Here is a 25,892-nt window from a genome sequence, read left to right as displayed (position 1 = left end):
TTACTTTTTTTTGTCGAACAATTAATTTAATTATTAATATTTAATTATAAATAATAAAATAAATCCGTATATATATATTTTTTTTTTTTTTTGATAATATCGTAAATAAACACTAAGTAATAATTCTTGTGACTAGATAATATTGATAATATAATAGATTATTTGATTATATTAATTATTAAGCTTATGATATATAATTCATAAGTTTAAATTTATATTGTTTACAAATTTTAGCATTTGTAACTTTAAATTGCTGCTGTTTATTCATTAATAAATTTCATAATTGTATATGGCTATAAATAAAGATTGTATTTATCGTAGGTTCCAAAACATAATATTTATCTTGGTCATAATAATTGTTTATCATTATCCAACATAGTGAACATATTCAGCATCCTAAGTATCATGGGTATAATTTACGGTATTGCTTGAAACCATCTCCTCATTAATCATATCTCCCGATACTTATATTATAAAAAACATGCTTTAAATTCATATGGTCATAATAATAAATAAATAATTTTAGTTGCTAAATCATTTGTTTTAGAATTTAGCTGCCGTGAACTTTAAATTGATGGTTTTTTTATTTCAAGCTTAATACTATACATTTAGTATTAGCCAAAAATAGTATGGTTGTTCAAATTAAACATTTAATCAATGTTATCAGAAGAGTTCATTTGTAGGAATTAGGGAATGGTGATTTTATTGCGTAATTGGTTTTTATTTTTTCTTATGCTATTTTTTAAGCTAATATGATATTTTATGTTTATCTTTCTTTGATAGTGAGTACTTAATACCATTTATGATGGCTTTTCTATGCATTCTTCAAGTATATTATAAGAATAAGTCAACGGAGTGGAAAAAACCTAATTTTACATTATTAAATAATATAATTAACATTGAATGGTTTCCAAACATATTATATAGGGAAGTATCTTATTTCTGTTATAAAATTAAAATATTGTCAACTAAAATAATACTTTCTAATTGTATCATAAAATAATATGTTTTAATATCAAAATATCAGAAATATGTGAATATAAAAATTTAAGACACAGATGCTTTTATATATTTCTTTTATTTTCAACTTGTTGGCCTATTGTAAAAGAAATATTGATAAAAATAAGATTCTTTTAATATGTGAAATAAAAATTGAATATCCCATGAGATCAAGTGCACAGATATCGTAAATCTTCATTTTCGTTATTTGAACTTTTTGCGACTATATTAAGTCATAATATTCCTTTACATCAATATAATGACAATAAAAAAGTTTTGAATAGGTATCCCTTTTGTAATATTTACCATTATCCACTGAATAAGTACCATTGAATATTAGAAGAATATAATATACATGTATATCTACATAAAGTTGAAGACAATTCGAGGCAACCGTTGTGAATATCTTTTAAGCCATCACGAAAGCACATTTCACTCACTATAAACCAATTACTGTGTGATAGAAAAACTTTTCTCTAAATCCCTTTCAAAACTTATTTATCCTTCGCCACAGATGATTCAAATTTTCAGTACATGAAATTGCTTTGCTAGTTTTCTATTAAACATCCATGTAATAGTATACGATTTTGTCGAGGCTCTGTAGAGACTTACACTGAAATACGGTGATTTGGACATTAAAATATAGCTATTTTTATCTGTTTTCGTTATTGGTTTTACTAATGATCGATGTAACAAACTAACCGATTTTATACCTAGTTTTTGTTTTAATAGGTGTTTGCGCTATTTTTCTTCGCTGATACAACAATAAAACGTAACCCATCGCATTTTTTCTGTCTTAAATTTTTTTTCCATGCCATTAAAACTTTAGAAGCTAGGTTCTTTTGTGATGGGATGGTGATATATATGTTTGTGTGTGTCTAGAAAAAAAATACATTGTAAGTATTGTTTTTATTTACTTATATTTTTGCTTTCAAGAGTAATAGGAGAATGTTTCCCTTTATTTCTTCTCGAATTTATTAAGAGCGTTTATAAACCACACATATACAATAGCGTAGTTTTAATAAGAATAATTTGAGACAAAGATTTTATTGCAGAATATTACATAGACCTTTTATGGAAATGAAATTTGATCAACTCTGAGGGTTTGTTACATTTTTGTGCACTTGTGTACTGTTTATTAGTTTGTTTTGAGTATATAAAGCAAAAAAAGGACAACTTAACAGTTAAGGGACATTTAAATGTTAGTAAATGATTTAAAACACATTTTTATATATCTTATTTTTATTTTCAAATTTAGTGTTTCATTATACACTAACTGTATATTTTCAATTGTTTATTAAATTTTAAATACGTACGTCTTTCGCTAATACCTAATTGTCAAATTAAATGTTTATACAAAGTTTAAATTAAAAAATTCAATATAAATTCAATATTATAATTCAATAATGATATTGGTACAGAAATATACAATAAAGAGTATAAAATGTATAGTTATTAAAAAAAAAAAAACAGGAAAATAAGAAATATATATATATATATAAACGGGAAATTGGTTATACAGTTTAGTTATAGGTATTATGAGTACTTACAATATCACTGACTAATTCTTTAAAATGTACGTATTAAAATTAAATTTATAAATGAATACCAAAGATTTTATAAACAGTAACGGTGTATCAAATCTTATTTTTAAGGATAATTTACACTATCATTAGTAATTATTTCAATTTTGATATTTTTTTTATTTGTGACAAATTTTTCAGTTTGTACCTATATATATTTTAGAAAAAAAATCAAATCAAAATGGTTGTGTCTTTCTCATAAATTGTTTTAGACTTAACCTTACATAATATCATATTATACTATAATTTCTATCTTATGTTATAACTTGTATTACAGTTACAATAGTATGAACGTTTATCAAGAATATCAGCTATAAAATAAATTAAAAATTTTTTGTTATGATTTTGTTGAATTTGTCACAATGTTAATCCTAAACGTTTTGAAAAAAAATTTCTATTTGGTTTTTGATATTTTTAAATTCCTATAGATAAACCTATTAACCAAACTGTTTATTGAAAATTATTATAATAAACGGTTTTATGATCTCTACTTTTTGCTTAATAACGCGATGACAGATGAAAAATCTCTTTTAAGTCAAAGTCTATAAATATTATATATTTGTATACTTTTTACAAAACAAACTGTTTATGTTTCATGTATATTATGATGTGTACCAAGTAATAATTAAAGTAATTTTTATGTCCAAAATAGTTAATAACTTTTTACGATCTATAAACTCTATTTTAAGGAAAATTACAAAGGACTAACCTGCTACCTAGGTAGTAATTTATAATTTTCCAACATAAACTAAACTTTATAATATTATTGCTCTCCTTTAATATTAAATTATTTACTTATCCTCGAAGGCATTATAAATGATAGCTAACTTTAATGTAGTTATATACCTTGTAAACTCATGTATCAACTTCAATCATATAAATGAATGGAACTCTAACGGCATAAAAGCAATTATTAGTTAGGTATAATACTCAATAGTTTCCTATCGGTATTGGACGAATAAAAGTAGAATGTTGTTGAACAAAAAAATGGTCAATTTTTAATCTAAATTATGAATTAAAATAATATATTATAGTTTTGATATACAATATTCTTCATTACTTCATCACATTTTTTACAATACAATATTGGTTAGTAAAATAAAGTAAAGTACCCTTATCTAATTTTGATGGAATATAAACATATATTTAATGCATGTCAAAAATGTTATGTTATACGTTTTTGTGATTGAAATATTGAAAAACATATTTTTGATAAAAATAGTTCTTTTCATATATTCGTTAAGTTCAATTTAGCATGCAAAAAATGTTGCACATGTCCATGGATAATCTTGAGAAGGGTTACCTTGTGTATTTGTACCAATTGTATTCAACCGATGGTTTTGGAATGTTATCATCAACCTCTTTTAACACATATTTTCTGACCTGGAAATATATACTTCTTTAATATAACAATTTTCAACTGAATTCCTACACTGGGCTTGAATTTTACCCAATATCATATTATATGTATAATATAGGTACATATTAATTTTGTTAACTACCATTGGTGAGAAACAGTAAATGTATTATATTTTTTTAACCAATTAAATAACGTTAAATTATTAGATCCATACACGAATAAAGGGAAATAGTATTTGTGTATTTATTTTGCTCACATTAAACGAGTATGTAGGTATTGTGTTTTATTTTTAATTATTGAGAATCAATAATAAGTCAATTACTTAAAAAAATCGATTCCAAGAATATATTCCAAGATGTCTAAATTTTTTTATTGTTGTTAACATAGTTTAATTAACTGCAAGTGCTTATAAAACGAAAATAATGTTTATACTAAACCCCACAAATCTTAAAAGATTAAAAAAAAAAAAAAAAAATAATTTTTAAAAATATAAAAAACTTAATAAACAAGCAAACAAATTGGTAACACATCAAGATGTGAAATTAAGTTAATAATGGATTATATATAAATTATTTTATTGTGTATGTTTGTATATTAATATGACCATTATGGAAAAAATATATTTTCATAATATGCAATTTTTAGTCAATCTTTTTTTTTTTTTAATATTATTAAATATGTTCCCGAGTATTTTTTTTGGTTGATTTATTAATTACATTAAATAAGTTTAAATTAAAACAATATTTACACATTTAAGTTATTATATGTAATACAATTAAATTATGTTGTATCAGCTAATATAAATGTGTATAGTCAAGTATAAATTGTATATAAATATAAAACAATTAGTTTCATTTACTATGTAAAGTTATGTTATGTATTTTATTTTAGTCATACCTCGTAATCGTTTGAGAGTTACACCATAGAATTATATGTAAAAGTATTTTTGTATATATTGAAAAAAAATATTGCATGTGTTAACGATAAATTAGGTTTACCAGTTGAATTGGAAAATGTTTGATTTGTTTTCAATCAAATATTAACATATAGTATGTATTTTTTTTTATTCAGAAGATCTTATTTACATGCTTCTCATATTATTATAGTATAGGATAAAATAAATCAAATTTTCTCTAGTCAACTGGAGGTGGAGAGGGGATATAAACTTGTCTTTCAATAAAATAAAGTGCTGATACTCTAGTTGAGGGGCTATCTTTAAAATTGAAAGAAATGATAAATCGCCAAAATCAAAAAAGATCAAATCGGATTTTGGCTAACCAGAATATGGTCAAAGTTTTAATTTTTTTTTTTTTTTTGGATAAAACCTTGGCTCTTATGCTTACATTTATCCGATTATTTTTTTGTTTTATAGAAAATAATAGATTATGAAATTTAAAAAAAATAATATATTTAAATGTTTTGTTTATTTTATAATATTATTCACTATCCCAAAAAGGACTCTTATTTGTTAAAGAAAATTCACTTTATTGTTAAGTTAATACCAATGTTTTTTTTATCTGCTCGCTTTCGTCCTAAAACAGTAACGATTTTATGTGGGGTTAATATTTATAAAATAATTTTTAAATATTTCAAGATCGCATGCAGATAATCTAGTTTCCGTGGACTGAAGACTGAAATGTTGTTTTGTTATTTTCGATAAATTTTTCTGTCAGTCAGTTAACTCAGCACGTGTTTAGTCAATGCTTGCCCGTTTTAGTACTATGTTATCGTTTTTAGCACTCCATTTAAGTTAAATAACTTTAACAATAACTGTATTTATAGAAAAACAAAAGAAAAAACCTTAAATAAATTATTTTGTTATGTTAAAGATGTTATTAATAACAATTAGTAAAAAATATGTCAATAACTAAAATTTAAAATATTTGTTTTGATATTTTTATAACGTAACGAATATAATATTATGATATAATTGTTTTTTAGAATTAAAATAATCGATGAAAATATTAGTTTTATACCTAATATGACATTGTGTTGTTCAACCTTTACCTCAATAGCTCAATTTACAATTTCTAGAATTTAATTTTCTAAGTACTACTTTGAATAGTTTTAATTACCATTTCTTGGAACATAGTTATACATTCTTGAAACAAATTGTTATATAGCGTTGTTATTTTTGAAAACCTTATTTACTAAATAAGGTTCATACGTTTAATAAACAATTATTAAAATGGAAGATATTATTATATAATATTTACAAATACCTCTTTTTATACATTATTAATATTTTACTTAATAATATCTACAAGTCGCTTAATAATTATTTATTTATTTACTAGATAAGTATAATATTCATCAATATCCAACCTTTGTTTTGCAATTAAAAATTTTAAATATTTTAAAATGAATCTTTTAAATATTTTTATATGTTTAATTTTTTGTTTGTATTAGAATGGTTTGCTCTCAGTTTTAAGATTAAATAAAATTCTTTATAATTTATTATACTCAAAGAATTATTCAACGAAGAATGTAAAGTTTTTATTATAAAAGTAATATAATTATGATTGAATGTGGTTAGAGATTCTTAAGAGTAATGGCTTTGAAGTTTCTTGAATTTGAAACACTTATGTTAACTTAATTATTTACGAATAGTTAAAAAAAATGCTCATTTAAATTATTTTAATATTACTTGTGTGTATACTTTTAAAATTAAATATTATTTTTTTGTGAAGCTTCAATAGTAGATGGATTTTTTCTTTAATACAATAGTAACAACCAAACATATACATCTCTTACATTTAATATAACAGAAAACGCATTAATTACTATATTATATGATAAATATTTAAAAAAAATATATTATTTATATAACTTTAGTATGTATTTTTTTTCTATTTTAACAAAATATATTAATTTATTATAATATTTATTCAGTATAATATACCCTCTTTACTGTTGATTGATTGTTTATTTTCATAAAAACGATAAAATTATTTCTTATTTTATATATAGTAATTTCCAATGAAAATTTGACGCAAAAAAAAAAAAATATGGAAATAATTGATTTGTATAAAGTCTAAAACCTTCGTTTTGTTTACTATTTGTATAAAATCTTATTCATTAACTTTCAAAATTTAATTACTACGAGTATTTATTTACATTGAAGTTTTAAAATATATTGAAAGGGTTGATAAATTAAGATGATTAGTATTAGTTTGACTTTTAATTTATAAAGAAAAGTAGTGATTTAAAAAAAATTATGATAAATATATTATATCATGCGTGATTTCACTACAAATATTTTTAAACTAATAAGTTACTCCTTGAAAATGCGCCTGGGTCGCAGCTGTTTTTGTACTTTGAATTTATTTAACTTATGAATAAATTGAATTTACCATTTAAAGTTACAGCTTTAATAAAAAAACATTTGAATCTTCTTATTTAGAAAGAAATATGCTTTTAACAAGAAATTATTGTACATTAGTACATAAAATTATTAAAATTAATAACTTTGTATCGTATAATATAATATAACTGGAGTACATAAATGATTTATGTTACAATTATCAAAATAATTTAGGGATAAGTCGTGAAAATGAATTTACTTACAAAATTATCATAATCGTAAGAATATGTTAATATGAAATAATATTGTTGTTTTGTATGAATACGGTATTATGTTTATTGCATAGGTAAAATTTGTTGATTTTATGAAAAAAAAAACTACATATCTAGTCTGGGTGTTCATTCACCAACTTATATTAAGTAACCAATCAATCAACAGAGTATAATCACGTATCTATGATTTTTAAAAATACACTAGAATTATTAACAAGACAGTTCAATAGATTTATCCAAAACTACTTTTACTTTAAAATCTGTGTTTATTCTAATCGAAATTTTAAAATTATTCAGAAACACATATAAAATTAGATAACAATGTGTAAATAATAACATGTATGCACCTATCGTAATAATTTATGTGTATCACACAGTTTTGATTATTTCCGATCGTAAGCGTTTTTCGAATATTATGATGATATATTTTATCACTGCCTTCAAATGCATAATAAAAATACATGACTATCGACTTGGGAAATGGAAAACAAGGGAAATGGAACTTGGGATTCCGCTTATAATGTTCAGATTTTTAAAATTTGTTGGTATTGTAAATATATTACCAGCACATTAAGTGATAACGGTTAAAAGATACCTGAAACCGACATTTCAGTTGTATAAACTTACTTTTGCTATTAAACAACAATCAATGTAACTTTTACGAGAACGTTAAAACTATTTTATTATGTTTACATCACGATGGTTTTGGGAATAAATAACAATTATATGTATACCGTAAATAAATTATAAAATAATAATAATTTATAAATTACAATTTTAGTATATTATATCCCTTTAAAGTTTAAAGTAAAATCTAAAAAAAATCGTTTATAAAATAATATTCTATTAGAATATATTGAGGTGCGCTTTTATATGTTACCCCAATAGGTTAAGCTAATAAAATAAATTTTGAAAGTATAATATTTTTTTTTTTTGCCCACATGGATTACTGCTGCAAATGCATGCTTTGTTTGACATAATTATTATGATTTAATGGACTAACGATAATTTTTTTTTAAGTTGTTTATATAAAAACCATGCATTTTAGATCATGGAATAATTTACGTTAAAAACTTTTAACTAAATTAAACAAAGAATACGCGGGGCATTAATGCCACATTGATTGAACACAACACTAAATTTTCGGTGAAAAGTTAATACTGATATCGCTGTATATATTAAAATAGTATTTTATTAGTCGAAAATATTCTTGTAACAGAAGCATTTCTTTACACCTTAATTAACTTTTTTTTATTTTATCACTTTACTTTTGTTTTTGAAAAAATGTTTTTTTTTTGTTGATAATTTTAAACACCTAAATAAATTATTTTAGGTATTCGTTCTAATTTTTAATTAAAAGCTTAGTACGTTTATAAATATAAACGTAAATACGTTATTGATGATTCACATTTTTAATTTAATATTCTGAAGTATTATATATTTAATAAATATAGTATTATAGAAAATATTTAAGATTTAATTTAAATTTTTTTTTTTCTATTAATTTGTAACTAATTCATTTTAAGATAACTATAACGAAAAACTACGTAATATTTTAATTGACTTCGCATTACATAACGTTAGAGCAAAAATCAAAGTTATCTCCAATAATATATTGTATCTGCTAGGTATAAGAAACGTATAAATTAAATCAATTTAAAAGCCATAATAACAGGTTAACACATTAACATTAAAACATTAACTTTCATAAACAGAAAAAGTATTGGACACACGTTGCTAATATACCAATGCCTAATAAACAACTATCTATTTGTAGCACTTGCTGAAACTTCGTTTTCCTTATAGTGAAACAAGTTATAACTGAATGTCGTTTATATGAGAATGAGAGACAAGAAGCTGAAATATGCAGTATTTTGTCGGAAACATTTAAAACTAACAACACACAATAGTTGATTATCTTCCTTAACAACTCTAAATTAGATAAATATTCGTGAACCATGTATATTATGTAATAATAGATAAAAATAATTTAAAAAAAAAATGTAAATTCATATATTATTTAAAATTTTTTTATAAGGTAAAATAAAAATAAAATAACTGTAAGCGATGGATGAGTTTTACATTGACTGACGTTTTTTCCGAAGAATCATTTTTTAGTAATAAAACTTAGCGAAACTGTGATGTATTTTTTATTAGGAGAATAAGATTAAAATAAGGTTTAGATAAAATAGGATTATCCCACTATACCATTTATCAGATAAAATATTTTAAATAATGCACTTTTGTACTAAATAATAGTGGTTAAATTTCAATAGCCTGGAATTATTATTAGTAAATAATGATAAATTCAAATTTAACGGATTTCTCAAAAAGCACATTATAATAAATCATAGTACTTGAAATTTTCAAATTAAAAATGTATGTATATTTTCTATCTACTTAAAATATTTTATCTCTTAAACAACATTTTTTAAGAAAAAATTTTAAAATATTTTATTTTTTATAAAACAAAAATAATTATGTCTCGTGATACCATATATTATATTTTTAGTAGAACATTTCACCTAAAACACAAAGAATTTATGATTTTTCAACCGTGATACTAACTGAATTATTAAAGTTATTACTTAAAAATAACACGGTTTCCTGTAATTTTCAAACTATTTTTCCGTAATTCTGTCCAACGTACTTTATTTAACGTAATCCAATTTTGAGTAGGGTGTGTAACCTAAATATTTAGGACAAATGAATATAAGGATTAACGTGAAACACACCAAATGTGGGGATGCAAGGGTTCATTATAAAGTATTTTCTGTCGTGGACCAGTTTGAGGTTAAGCGGTCAATAAAGCGTGTATTATAAAAAAAGACAACTTTTAAAGCTACAAACTGCAGTAAGGGTGTGTAAATTGACCCATAGCAGCTAACGAAGATTTTCTATACAAAGAAAATAAATCACAAACAGCTTTATATACTCTCAGACAATGCAATTTTAAGAGTTTTGAAATTCAAAATGGTTATTCAGTATAAATATTAATACCTATTGATATGACTCAAGTATTTATTAAAAAGTTTCTAAAATGACAATAAGAATCAAAGTACTAAATTAGGGCTTAAAAATCAGTTTACCATTATCAATATTAAAGTTTACGATTATAGGATGATATATTATTTTTGAATTACAATCTAATAATATTATATATAAGAACAAAATTTAACAAAAATGAATCAAATTTTATTTTTATTAAATAAAAAAAAATTCGTTTTTAGTAAGTGATAAATAAATCACTATACAAGTATAATGATTAAAAAAAAAATAACAGTTCGTAATTTATTATTCAGCTATAGTTTGAAAATGCATACGTACTTTTATCTTTTGATTATTTCAATCATTCTGGAAAAAAAAATATAGGAAACAAAATAAAATAAAAAAGTTATAATACAATAAAAATACTCATCAATTTATTGTTCAAATTTTTGTTGTTGCATTCACAAATATTATTTTTTTCCTATTATGTGATTTAAATTTTTAAAATCTTTTACATATAAGAATATCGCACGTTGGATGTTGGTGAAATGGGATAAATCTTAATTACACAGAGCATATCTAATATACAATAATATTTTAAGTAAAAACCCCAGAAACTAAACATTCCCATTTTAAAATTGTCGAGTTGAGTAGAATTAGACCGATATCATAACGGAGACCTCATGAACAATTTCCTCATCTAAAATCATATTTTTACTCATCTATATAAAAAAAAAAAACTTTTTGTAATTTTTTTTTTATATTAATTGAGATACCGAATATGAATGTCGAATATCATTGTTATTTTTACTTTATAGACAGCGTCTACTGACAATTGACAAATTAAAGAAACGAATTGTTTTCTTATTGTTGTAGAAATAATTGCTCATTTTAAACAATTTATAAAGCAAAAATCAATATAGTAATGATACTTATGTTTAATGGAATATATATTTAAATTAAGAACAATAAAATCCTTTTATAAATTGTTTGTTGGGTAATACGTAGGCTTAAAATTATACTTAAGAAGGCTATGTTTTACCCTAGAAATAATATTTATATAAGTATTTTAATGATGTTCTTAATTTAAAAACTATTTACTATAACAATGTTACTTTACAGTTTATATACCTAATATGTTAAAAGTAGATATTAGTTTCTTAGACTACTTATGACACAACATAAATGTAATACACGTTTAAAAAATAATATCATTTTAAATATTATAAAAGTTTACAAACAATTTGAAAAAATGAAATATTGATTTAAAAAAAAATTTAACATTAGGAAAATGCTAACAAATTATATTAAAAAGTTAAACTCAGATAATGTTTTAGTATAATTTAATGTATAATTAATTATGTTAACCTAAATATTATTATTTTTTGTATAACTTTTATATTTTCTTCAGAAAATTATGTTATTCATATTTGACCTCTTATTTAGCTTTATTTGAACTTACTGCAAACATAAGCTAAGTTTATTGGTAAACTTATTTTATGCTTTTATTTAATGTTAAATATTATTTGATGAAATAATATCATTATTATTATTATTATTATTATAAACGAATCATCTAATTGAATATTAATTAACGCTACTTGTGTAATATACTTAATTCGAATATTTTAAAAGTTGGTGGCCAATCTGTTAAAAATGATTCTAAGATTATAATTGCATCGAACCTAATCAAACATTAATTGTTTTCTACATTTTTCGCATATCACAGGTTTTAATAAAACTTTTTTAGTTGTTTTGTAGGTACTATTCAAGTTATAGATACTTATTTTTCAATTTATTTGCCATATTATTATAATAATGTTTATAAACAATCAAATAAGAAACATTTAAAGAATAATCGAATTAAGAAGTATTTAACACACTTGACTTTTAAAATATTAAAATATTTTATTATAATATATTATTAATAAGAATTAAATAATAACAATATTGCAAGTATCAAATTAAATTAAATACATTATAATAAGTCATACGATTAATTTTTCTATATTTTTAATTTTATAACAATATAGGTACAGTAAATACTAAATCTTCATTACTACTTTATAATAAAAAGATATACTTAAAAGTATAATACAAAAACGTATTATAATATATTTAGGAAAAATGTTCTGTTAAATAGCTCACTTGATTTTGGTAGGAACCTACTGTTATGTTATAAGTATACTATGTAATATATAATAAGTAAGGATTGAATTGCCCTAAAAACTACTTTCAATCTTTTAATAATTCAAAAACATTTGATAAGGTAGTTTTAGATTATAAATATTTTATATTTTATTTCGAAGGAGTTGATGAACTTTAAGAAATTTATATTAAGATCAAAATAAATATTATTAAATATCTTATTTATTTTAATATCATTGTTAATATTCTAAATACGAATGTGATTTCGAATTAAAATATTTTGTTGTAATGGAAAGGTTAGGTAATGGAAACGAAAAATATTTTTTTTATTATCACGTATTTACTCTTTGTATTGCACAAAAATTAATGTCGTGTAAATGATTTTCTCTTGAATACAGTGTATTAGAGCTTTATACATCTTTATAAAGATATGTTAAACCCTTCTCAAAGTCATACTAGTACCTAGTTATTTATTATAAATTTACAATATTATATTATATTCAAACATAAATTATGTTAATTTTAACATTTATATAATATGTGTATTTTAAACCACTGTTTATGAAGTGTCTTATTGATATAAGCAAGATTGTTAAATTAGTGTATCAAAGACTATATAAATATGTCTACGATTTTCTGCTAATAAAATGGGAAACATACTTTTCAACTCCAAAATATACGTAAAAATGTTAACAAATTTATCATAAGTTTATTACATAGTATTTAGTTGAAGAGTTACTAATTGTTAAAAAGATTAACCATTGCTCTTTTTACAATATTTTTATTGTATTCAAATTTCATTCAATAATCCTGTCCATTATTTTTTAACTATTTAATCAGCGGTAAACTGTATAACACGGACAATACAGTGCAATTTATCTATGTTTTGTTTTATAATTTATAAATAATTAAAAAAATGTATTGATAATATAATTTATAGTTAACAATACGCAATATACATCTTATAATCATAACGTTTTAAAAAAATAATCGGACAGTTATATCGGTTTATACTATATTTGAAATGGTAATTAATGAAATACAAGAGTAAAAAAAATAATATTAAAATGTCAATTAGGCAACGGTTTTGTGAAATTTTTAGATTGAGATATATATAGGTAGTTTTTTTTTATAATTGAACTTATTTTCTTTGTTTTTGTTACCTTCTTTTCTTTGATATAATGTTGCCTACCACACTAATTAATTGCTCCAATTTTTGTAAAAAATAAAATAATATTAAATAAAAAAAGTGTACGGTCTACAATTTCTTCCATATCAACGCGCTAAGGTTATGTCTCCGTGGAATGTGAATAGCGTTTCGCTTGTCTATAAAAAGCGAACTGAAAATTAGAAGAAAAAAAAAATATAAAATTGAAAGTACAGTGGTGATTGCACAGAAACACAACAGCATCCGCAGTGTACATTTTGTACTCATCGTCGTCACTGTCGCTAACACGGGATTTACTGGTAAATGAACGATAAAGTCATTAGAAACGTGCTTTGTTGTTTACTGAATAAATCAAGATGAAAAAAAAAATGATAATAATGGTAATAAGCAGCGGTACTGATGGCATAAAAGTCAGACGTTTACACAAAGTGAAATAATTTAAAGATGTTTCCGCCTTTTCAGCTGTATTTATTCGTTTTTATTGATAACCACAAGAAGTAATAACTTAATGTTTTATTTTTTTATCTTCACAATAAAATGTATCTCAGTTGTTTTTATCACACAGCTGTATAAAATATACATACAGGGTTGTTAAATAATTTGTTGGAATATATTATTTTGAATTCATAGTTCTAAAATATTTGTTCTGTTAACACATGACTTGTTTCCGCCGTATAATATTATATTTAATTTTCATTAACTAATGTCTTTTTTGCTACAAATTCACTACCTACTAAAATGATTTTCAGTGGCCTCCGAATAGCGAAAGATAAATGGGATAGAAATAATATCATAGTGATAAATCTGCATTGAGTGAAGAATTATTTAAATATTTGACTCTATATTTCTCGTTGACTTATTCAAATATAATTTAAATTATTTTAAGGATTTTGAGTTTTTTATTATTATTAGAGGAAATGTCTTAACCATAATATTATGTTAATTCAAATGGGGAAAAAGAGAATTTTGCAATGGTTTTTTTATGGTTATTGAAACATTATTCTCCAAGGAACAACATAATATTATGTAATTTACAAACGCATCTCATTTTCGTGTTATAAATATGTGCACAAATAAAATATAAAAAACGATTGCAATCAAAAATCATTCAATAGATTATGGTTATTAAATATTTCTTAGTTAAACAATTGTGGTATCCTTAAACTCTAAATTAATATTTGTGTAAACAATGTAATTATAATAAATTATATACATTTTTTAAATATCGAAAACTTGCTATTTAAAATACATATTTAAAGTTAATTACTTAATCACTGATGATTAATTGACTCAATCATGTTTACCTAATTAATTTATCGTGATTAATACATTTTCCTAGATTATATAAAAAAAAAAATGTAAAAATTAATTTAATTTCAAAAATTATTTTCTCAGACATACATTATAGTGTATAGTAAATAGTCGTGCAAAGTTATGTTGTTTTGTTGGTATCATATTATGTGTGCGGAAGCAGAGAAATAAACAAATAATAAAGGTACCTCATCTAAACTATCAAAGATTTACTCAAATGGAACAACGGTAGTGATGAAATATTTGCATGTGTTTAACGAAAATGATTCACCGGATTTACCGTCAATTCGAACCATCTGCTTGACTGTTTCGATACGGAAATAACATTTGGCCGTGTACTTAGAAATCAATTTTGTTCTCTTTGTTTAGGATCTCCATTCTGGTGTTTGCTGGACATTGTGCCGATCAAAAATGAAAAACGAGAAGTGGTGTTGTTCCTGGCTTCGCATAAAGACATCACGCACACGAAAATGGCAGAAATGCACGTGGGCATGGACTACGATCCAGGTAATATCAGTAGTAGTACAATATTTAGATACATAAAATATCCCAAGGGATTTGAACTATAGTTATCTACTATTGATGTAAATGTATATAGCGAGGTATCCATTGGTGTTTCCGGTTGAGTTAACTGCTTAAAACATCTCTACAAATATTTATTTTCCACGAGCATTTGGCTGGGAAATTTATTTTCTTTAAAATTTAAAGATATGTTTAAGATAGGTATATTTAAGACTCACAACATTTAAAGTATTTTAAGAAATAGAATTAAAATGTTAACTTATACTTGGTCGTGGTTTTTATTTTTTTACACACTTGTATTTCTACGAAAGTAATTAGTATTTATTTGTGACTTAAATTAAGCAAAAAAAATATTTTATCAACAAGAATAAAAATATACATCATGTGGTATATTTAAAAATGGAGGGAAAATTTTTTTTTAATTTTTATTTTATTTTTCTGAAGTTATCAATAAACTATATCATTTATAACATAAATAATAAGAAAGATAGTTTTAAATCGGAGTCAATCAGAATTTTAATATTATTGAAAAATAAATCATTCTTGCTAAAGAAATACAATTTAACAATAAGCCATCAAATAGAATGCAGAGGAGGATGTTAAAACGGTCTAAGTATGCTTCATAAATGGCATGATAATGATACCAAAGGGGATAACAATATTAGAGATATAATATCATCTTCCTGTGATAAAGTATGATGCCAGGAGACAATTGTTATTAATTGTATTGAAGGATTTTCTTAAGTCAGTGAATATAGTTTAAACTTGGGAATTTACTTTGAAATCTAGTATGTATAATATGAAGACTAATCTACTAGTTTATTTCTATGATAAAAGTTACGTTGACTATTAATATTTATTAGATTGTGTGAGATTTTTCTTGATTCCGTGATTTAAAAAAGATTCAAAAAGTTTAGGTGGATATGGAAGAATGAAGATGGACTTATAGTTCGATACATCAGTTGGATCACTGGATTTATGAAGAGTTGTATTCAGAGTTTATTTATATTAAAGTTGAGATAAGATGTCTGAACTTAAAAATCGTCTAGATATAGATAGGTGATAAAAAAAAATATACTTATAAGTAGATAGGTAATGAAAAAATTAAATACCTATATCTATGTAATATGTGTTAAGTTAGATAAAATTGATTTTATTTAGAAATAAATAAGATTACTTTTTTACATCTTATTCTTAAAACACAATTTAGTTGATTCTATATTTTTTTCGTTACATAAAAAATATTAACAATAAAAATACGAGTTTAATATAAATAAATAATGTATATTAATACAATATGATAAATTATAAAGATGATCATTGATCTTATAAATTATTAATAGACCATTTTCTGAGACAGGCTATAGGCTATAGGCTACAATACAAATTTCTCATAAAAAAAAAAAAAAAAACTGTTCTTTATTTATAGTAATTTTATTATTTTCGTTATAATATGCATAAATTATGTTTAAATTATAAATATGTTTAAAAATAAATATTGAAAATAAAATGTGTATATTTTTAAATTATATATTTTATAAAAAATCTAAATAAACTTATCTATCCCATTATTTTTATCTTAGATTGTAGTTATATAGATAAGATGTCTAGAAAGATTTATGTAACTAAGTTTAGCTATTACACAACATAAGATGGAGGTTATTGAGTAGGGTTTCCACACAACGGTATATTATGTATCATTGTTTTTAATGTTTTAATTGTTAGCAAATTAAAATGAGATTATAAGACAACGGTATACGACAGTTGTAATAATAAAAGTGAATAGTTATTTTTTTAACAAATAGAGAGGAGTAGAAATTAAAAGACTAGTTTTCGTCATGAATTGTATTACAGAGGAGGTAATTTAAATAATAGATTAATGGATTTTATAGGGTAATCAGCTACTTCGTCCAAAATGTGATCAGTACGGCTACTTAGAGCTAATATATTTTTTTTCTTATATTTTTGTTCAAAAAATTGATTTGATGATTAAATTTTAATTTATTATAAAATCTATTAAATAAGTATCAAATTAATTTACGCTATAAAAATGAATACTCATCAACTCCATGCATTTATAAAAGATTTTTAATCCAATTAAAACGTATATATGTAAATTGTATGGTAATAATTTATAACCATTCAATAAATAAAATTCCATTACGGAGGATAAGTGAGTTTTATACTAGTTTTTATGTTTTAGAATTTTTATTTTTTATACTGTTCTTACCAGTTTGTTAGATACTCTTTTAATCCGATCAGATTTATAATATAATTCTGTTGGTAATAGTAATTTGTAGTAAACATTTTTGAGAGATTTTTTGTAAGGTTGATAAATTTATTCATTTTTATTGGGCGCTAACGGACAGCTCCAGATACACTAATTATTATTTTAAGCGTAAGGTTTATAAATTTTCTTTAGGTCATATTATTCACATTATTTAATTTTTGAAAAATGTTCTGTAATAATTGAAGATGGACTTTTTTCTTTTTTTAATTTTTATTACTCATAGTGGTGTGTTAAAAAAAATCAAAATTTATAAAATCGATATAGTATATGGAATGTGTTAAAAAAAATTGTCTTGCTATGACAAAATCAAATTTATATCACGTAATGTGTTGTATTAATTTCATGATCACTTAATGTATAAAAATTATAAATAATACAGTTTATCATGATTATAAACTATCATAATTTAAAGAGCATTGGAAATATAGAAATTTAAAGTCAATAAATTGAATGGGATTTATTTTGTTTTAAACAACAAAACTTACTTGCCATATTATAACGTTAGTGTTTTAAGCTTTGAACCTATTAAATGATTTATCTTAATTTTTGTAGTTGAATTGTTAATATTGTATTGTTTATCTTAATTTCCGAGCGATGATAATCTTAATGCAATGAAATTAATTGTTCAAATAAAAATAAAAATAACTCTTACATTTAAGTTGGTTGCGTGACACTAGGTCGGATGTCAGTTACTGTAGTGATATTAAATTCGAAAACAATGATAAATTGTTTCATCTGAAAAGCGAGTTTGAGTCTAAGCTCGTTTGAAATCAAGAGCTGGCTTGAATTTCTTCACACTGTTTTTTTTTTTTTATGGAATATTTCTTCACTCTTAAGAAATCGAAAAAATGAACTTTTTAAAGTACTACGATTCACGATATTTGTATAAAATAATTCTTTTTGATCACATTTTTACACGAAAAAAAATTGTAACATATAATCTATACAATAAATGATAATGACTTATAACGAATTAAAAAAATGTTAAATACGTTTAAAAATTGAATTCTTGTGAAATATACTACAGTAAATATTATTAGCTTTCTTTATTACCAAAATCTATTTTATTGAAATATATGTGAAAAATATCATTATTTAAAATCATTTAATAGACAAGTAATCATGGAATTAACTAATTAAAATTTAAATAAAAGTTATTTTATTTTGTATGATGAATGTATATAAATTAAGTTTACATTCTATACTTTTATACAAAGTTTATCAAAACAAAAGTAAAATTATTTTACAAACTAAATGAATAAAAAAAAAATATTAAAAACAATTATAATATTCTTTTTATTTAATTATTCACAATATCCTTCAAATTTAGGTAACTAATTTATAATATGCTGCTCAACACATTAATATTTCTTTTTTTAAATTTTGTAATACAATTCACTAAAATCAATAAATATAAAATATGTTCTATAAATAACTAAAATTAATACATACATTTTTAACCATCTACAATAAAATAAGTACTTACTAAAATTGAAATTAATATATTTTATTTAATTACATAGAATAACATGTTATGATTTTTTTAAATACAGTAAAAGTTAAAAAATATACAGAATTAATAATTACAAAAAATAGCTTCTACCTATAGCTCAATGAATATGTAAAAACTAATATTAAATGATTTAAACATTATAATTTTTAAACATAATTTTTTATGTCATTGTAAATTTGTAAATAACGTTTTATTTTATTTTTATAGTATAAATATTGAAGATAAGTAAAAGGTAGTTGTGTCAACTGTTTCAAGACTTTTGTAACCACGTGAATGCAAGATATTTAGTTTTTATAATGTTTCAGTAATTAGTAAAATGTAAATTTCATTAATCAAAATAGTCGTAATTTAAGTTCTTCTTAAAATGTTCTGCATTTTAGTGTTGTGAATTTGTGTTAAAGTTTCGTTGTATAAATGTTATTAATCTGGAGTTACATTAAATATAATATCCTAACAAATAGAAAGTGGAAACTTGTATTATTATGTATGGACTAGTTTAATTTATTTATGTTTTTTAAATTATTATTATATATTTTTTTTTTATGTAAATTATTTCATGGTAAAATTAGGTACTAGATAAAATTTAAAATCCATAATAGTTTTCAAGCGTAATTTTCTCGAATGCAATTTGTAAACTTTTGTCATGGTGGTGGTGCTTAAGAGTAAGTAAATACACTTCATTTTTTTATGATTAACTATTTTATTTATTTTTTTAATTTGTATTTAATCTTCAAAAAGATAATGGGCTTCACTAAAATATACCATCAGTAGTTTTTAATTAGATTTTATTTCAATAAAAAAAAATATTTAATAAATATTTTCATTATTTTCCTTAGAATTTTATAATATAAATTATTTTTATGTTATTTAAAGAGGATAGTGAATTGTTATAGTATATATTATAAATGTAATTTATGTTACAAATTTTAAAATTAACAATTGGGAAATATGCTATATAATATGTGTTACATATGCCATTTTATTTTGCAATTTTTTATTAAGAATAAAAAATATAATTTTAACTTTTAAAGTATATAAATATATTATTTATATTATTACAGACCATTTTAGTGATCAGAGCTACCAAGTATAAAAATACGATACTTAATCATAATTATTTACATTGTAAAATTATATTGGATTTGTTTTTATTATCTTTTATTGTTTGATTACAGTTTAGGTGTACTTTGATAAAAATTTAAAAGTAATAATTATTTATTTTGATCTGTATCCATTTAATAGTGCATGACAGTGAGTTGATTTTTAATTTATAAAATGTCCTTTTATATTATTCATTTTTAATAGACCATATAGAATAACATTATATAATATGTAATGAAAGCTGCAAGTACTAGAAAGAATATTTGGGAATTTAACTTCTAAAGAAGACAATTATGTTCTAATTTGTATGTTTATCATGGGTTAGCTCTGGAATTACTTATTAAATTATATATATTATAATTTAATAAGTATTTTAATAATAATTTAATATATATAATTTAATAAGTAATTCCAGAGCTAACCCATGATAAACATACAAATTAGAACATAATTGTCTACTTTAGAAGTTAAATTTGAAATTGTATAGACACACTAAAATGACCCAAAATTCCAGAAAATTCAGAGACAAAATATTAGTTCACCTGTGGTCACAACTTTTTTTTTTTATAAAGTGACTATTTCAAATAATATTTTATGGAATCAAAGACTCGATCGTGTTAAAAATGTGTGTTGATTATATTTGTTGTTAATTTTATCGGGTGTAGATAAACATAAACCGATTTTGCTCGTGAAGTTATTACACTTAAGCTAAAAACATCAAGCGTTGTATCTAATCTACCTCAGGCGAATTATCCATTTCTGTTTAAATCTGTCTACAATGTGAAGTACACTGATAACTAAATACCCGTGAACCGAGGTACACAAACAAAAGTATGAATATACTCGGCGTTATATTTTATATTTGTGTATTTTATTTCCCGGACGAATTCGGTGTCTCAGAATACCGATAATATATATTTTTTTAATACGATACGTATAAAATTGACGATTATTATTATGATACACGACTCGAATTTCACGTGGAAAAATATTTTATTATATAGGTGATTATTTTCATGGCAGATTTTTTGAAATTTGACCTACTTATCTAAGAAAATTTAAAACTGTGGTATAAAAATTCGGTTATTAATCATGTATAGTTTTTTGATTTGTTTTGTTTTTACAGTTAATATTTATGATTATAAAAATATAGTAGGTACTGCTACTGTGTAGTATTTCAATATGTATAATTATTTTTATGATCGATTATTTGTGTGCAAATTTACAGTTAAATTTATTAAACTTCAATTTAAAATAACTGGTAAAATATTTATTTATTTAGCATTATTATATTATATTTGGACATAATTTTACATGGTTCAAACTTGTTTACATAATTTTGTTATACTTAATGAATACAATTTAATGGTACCTATTACGCACTAACTAAAATTGTGAATTTAATTAATTTTACGTAGTTTCATATATTTTGAAATTTTGGTACTTGGTAGGTATTTCATTATTTATGAGTGTATAATTATATGCATATTTGATGGGGTTTTTTTTTTTTTTTTTGGTGAATTAAATTTAAAGCTCTGATCATAATAGATTTAGGTATTTTTCTTTTTTATTTAGTTCATATTAGGCTCAAATTTTTTTCTAGGGAACCAACTTATATTTATATGTACCTGCTTCAATAAATCGTTAATTCAACGCTGCTTACAATGAAGTTTTTGGGTATTAAGTATGATATTATTTTAATGATTTGGTAGGTTTTGTTATCAACACTAAATGTATATATGAATTATTTGATTAATAATTGCATGGGAGAAAATGGAATTTATTGTTTCATTTGTTTTGAAATTTCTTTATACACCATTTACGAGGATAATGTAGATTAAATAGCAATGTATTAATCTTATGATTATCTGATGTATTGTAATGAAATGTTTCTATATCAGTTGGATGCGAAAATGATAAGATAAATGTGATTTTATGTTTACTTAAATACGCAGAAAATATCACTTTATCTCGTAATTTTATTGATGTTAGTCTAGTCATACATTTTGAAATAGAATATATTATTATTTATTATATATGAATTAATATTTAATACAATAGTGTATCAATATTTTTATCTATTTTGTAATGCTCAAAAATCATATGCAAGTACATAATAATTTAGATAAGGAGCAAAATAATATGTATTTGTGTACAATATATTTTTTCTAATGTTAGGGTAATTTTTATAGAAAAGAAAAATCAAAGATAGTTTCGGGTAGCAAATTTGTGAATTTGATAAGAATTTCTATTAGTAATTTGGAAAAAATAACAAAATAATATTAATAATAAAAAAAAAAAAAAAAATCAAAAATGGATAAGTTGTTGTTTTACTTCATCAACTTTTGATATAATACATTTACTTTTTTTCGTAAATTACCCAGAATTGTCAAAAAAATGTTCACATAATAACATACGTTTTGGAACTTATGTTGTTGTTATAGAAATTAAAAAATATTATAAAAAATAATCAACGTTTTTTTATTATTATTAGATCTTTTTAATTCAAATTGTTTACAAAATTGGATATTTAATCAAAATTACAATACCAATTATAGATACTTAATGATTATCGTCATTGCTTATTTTATTAATTTTAATATACATCGAAGCTTTAAAAAATATTTAGATTAATTTTAAGCTGTTTATCCTATGAACTTAATTCCACCATTCTACTATATTTTGTTATTTACTATTATATTTTAACTTGTATGCGATGCTTTTAATTAATTAGTTCAATTTAATGAGTTAACAAAATACTAATTATATTACAAATTCAATATGACATAGACAATTTTCAGGAATATATCCTAATCCTGTGAAAATTTATTTTGAAGTTTTTAAACATATAAATCTAGTAGACGTATTCACCATTTTATCAGTTTTATTTATTTTTTTTTTTTAATTAAAATAAATTTATTGACTATGATACGATTTTTTAGTTTGGATTAATTAATTAACTTTATACAGAATAATTGTAATAAATTCACTTGAATTTTTTTTTTTAAATTTAAAATGATTAATAAATAGGATAACTTAAATATATATATATATATATAATATACATATATGTATATATTATTGAATTCATAATACATAATTCAACGAATCGTTTACACGTGATATGATTTGAAATATGTCTGGGACAATAACGTATTCGATTGTACGAACGTATTGGTCAATATTTACAGTATTTACCCAATTGGTAGCATAGAATCCATTACATTATATTATATTATACACGAAATCAAAATCCAATACGTTTCCCTTGTTTGTTATTTTGTGAGCTATGAATAAAACGCACTTGCGTAAAATATACGAAACGTGTACGATCTCCATGGTTCTATAGTATAATATATATTTTTTTATATTTAACAAACCATGCAGTTTTCAATCGTTTGAGGATTTTAGTGATGAATCGTTTGGTGTGTGGACGTTTATGCGCTGAAGTTGAAATTTTCTAAGTCCACGAATAATAACGGTACCGATTAATATCTCATTGTTTTTGTCTATTACCTCATGAATCAAAAGAGTATACGAGATTATATTTACTATCGAGTGATTCAACGATAATAGTTTGAAAAGTTTTGTGATTTTTGACTAAACAGTAATATTATATTTATTGCTCTGTTCTGTCGAATAACAATAACTAGCGTTATTATAATAGTTGTGTGAGTGTCTTATAAAGCTGATTATCATAAACTATTCTTGTACGTTTAAAACTTTTAAGTTCAATATGAAGTTATCAACTACTTATCGCATTACATAATCAATTGATTTTTTATTGTTAAATAACAAGTTTTAGGTTACTGTGTATTATGTATAGATTAACTTACCCTAAGAAACTGATTTACCTGTTGTCATGTTCATGTAAGCTGCTACAATTTTTGATTTAAATATTTAACAATGATTCTTTTATGATAGTGGTATCATTATTATTTTGTTAATAACCAATATATTTGTGTAATGTAAACTTTTGTTTTAATCTATATTAAAATATTATCTAAATATTAAATATAGTGTTTATATAAACAAAGTATTATTTAGAACGACATTTTTTATCATAGTTAATTATACTTTGGCAGTTATATCTGTTATATATTTTTTTATTTGTAGCACCATTATTTTAACGTAAATTTTATGTTTTTGAATAATGTTGGTACTTACCGTCCAATCAAGCATAATAACAATTCACGAAATTTGTATATGCAAATGTCATTATTATTATTACTATTATTATTATTGTTATTATTATAGTAATTTTATTGTTAGTTAAAGACTTTAATGAAACAATGGTCGATCGTGTCACATACAAATGTTTAACACCTGACAGTGTTTAGGTTAAACGGACTTCATCTGTTTCCATAGAAACCAAGAGATGAATCAAAACCAGACGGTTACACTTGACTTTTGAACGTATAAAGTTTTAATATTTGTCAAAAGTACATAAAACAGTGTTGAATAAAGTTTTGGCTGAGTTTTTATTCATATTGATACATATAACATTGAAGAAAGTATACTATGTATTAATAATAGCTTAAGAGATATGATAAAGGCGATTTTTAAAGAAAAACGAAAATCCATATAAAATATCTGTAAAACTAGAAGTAGATAAGATAAAAATAAGTGAAATAAAACCTGTTATAATAAACCATAATAGATATTTGCTCCTATAAATTTTTTTCCGCTAATTTTGTATTATTAAATATTGGCATATTATAGTTGGGTTAAAAATAAAGTGCTCATATTGATTGTTTAGTGTCGGTGTCATATTGTTACTTTTACACTCGCTTAAATATTGTTTAGCAAAAAAATAATATCTTTAATTATGGCAACGATTTTTATACAATAAAATCTGTACCCTATTGATGATAAAATTTTATAAGTGATGTATCTACAGTTAACATAAATCAATTTCAATAAATACGCATGTATAAAATTTGTCAATGTCTATACGAGTAAATGCATAATATAATACTGTTAACAAATAATATATTAATTAGTTAATAAAAATAAAACCAAAAAAAAAAAAATAATTAACGATACATAAAAATTGAATTTTTAATCACAGATTTTGATTATATTTACCCAGTTTTTTCATATCTAGTCAAAATGTATTTATTTTTACATAAAATATATTTGCGTTTTATTTATTAATTCGTTGGTATGGAAAAATTCGGCAAATTTAAATTTATTATGACTTACATTAATCTTAAATATATGTTTAATGCACTGTTATAAACGTTAACTGACGATTAATTATAGAGATGTTTTGCCCAGTATTGCTCCCAAAACAACTCAAAACTTATTCAATGGTTTTATCATTCATTATA

The 25,892-nt window shown here is 22.5% G+C and overlaps 1 protein-coding gene and 1 long non-coding RNA gene across 6 annotated transcripts in view; one reads left to right on the top strand and one right to left on the bottom strand.

The window, feature by feature from the left end:
• Nucleotides 1–25,892, top strand: part of LOC114128236 (potassium voltage-gated channel subfamily H member 8) — a 159,238-nt gene that overhangs the window by 40,126 nt on the left and 93,220 nt on the right. For all 4 annotated transcript variants that reach the window (XM_050199228.1, XM_050199227.1, XM_027992711.2 and 1 more), the window contains exon 4: nt 15,503–15,640. In XM_050199228.1, coding sequence (XP_050055185.1) covers nt 15,503–15,640 — 138 coding nt within the window. The remainder of the gene's footprint in view (nt 1–15,502; nt 15,641–25,892) is intronic.
• On the bottom strand, nt 1,791–24,818 carry LOC126549605 (uncharacterized). 2 transcript variants are annotated; one of them, XR_007603704.1, is made up of 3 exons: nt 24,727–24,818; nt 3,886–3,965; nt 1,791–1,877 (listed from the first exon to the last, which is right to left on the bottom strand). It is a non-coding gene; the product is annotated as an uncharacterized LOC126549605 (long non-coding RNA). The 2 variants fall into 2 exon arrangements; XR_007603703.1 differs by lacking the exon at nt 24,727–24,818 and adding an exon at nt 24,414–24,540.

The sequence above is a fragment of the Aphis gossypii genome, chromosome 2 (genome assembly GCF_020184175.1).
Source record: "Aphis gossypii isolate Hap1 chromosome 2, ASM2018417v2, whole genome shotgun sequence".
Classification (NCBI taxonomy): domain Eukaryota; kingdom Metazoa; phylum Arthropoda; class Insecta; order Hemiptera; family Aphididae; genus Aphis; species Aphis gossypii.
This window is presented reverse-complemented; position numbering and strand designations above follow the sequence as displayed.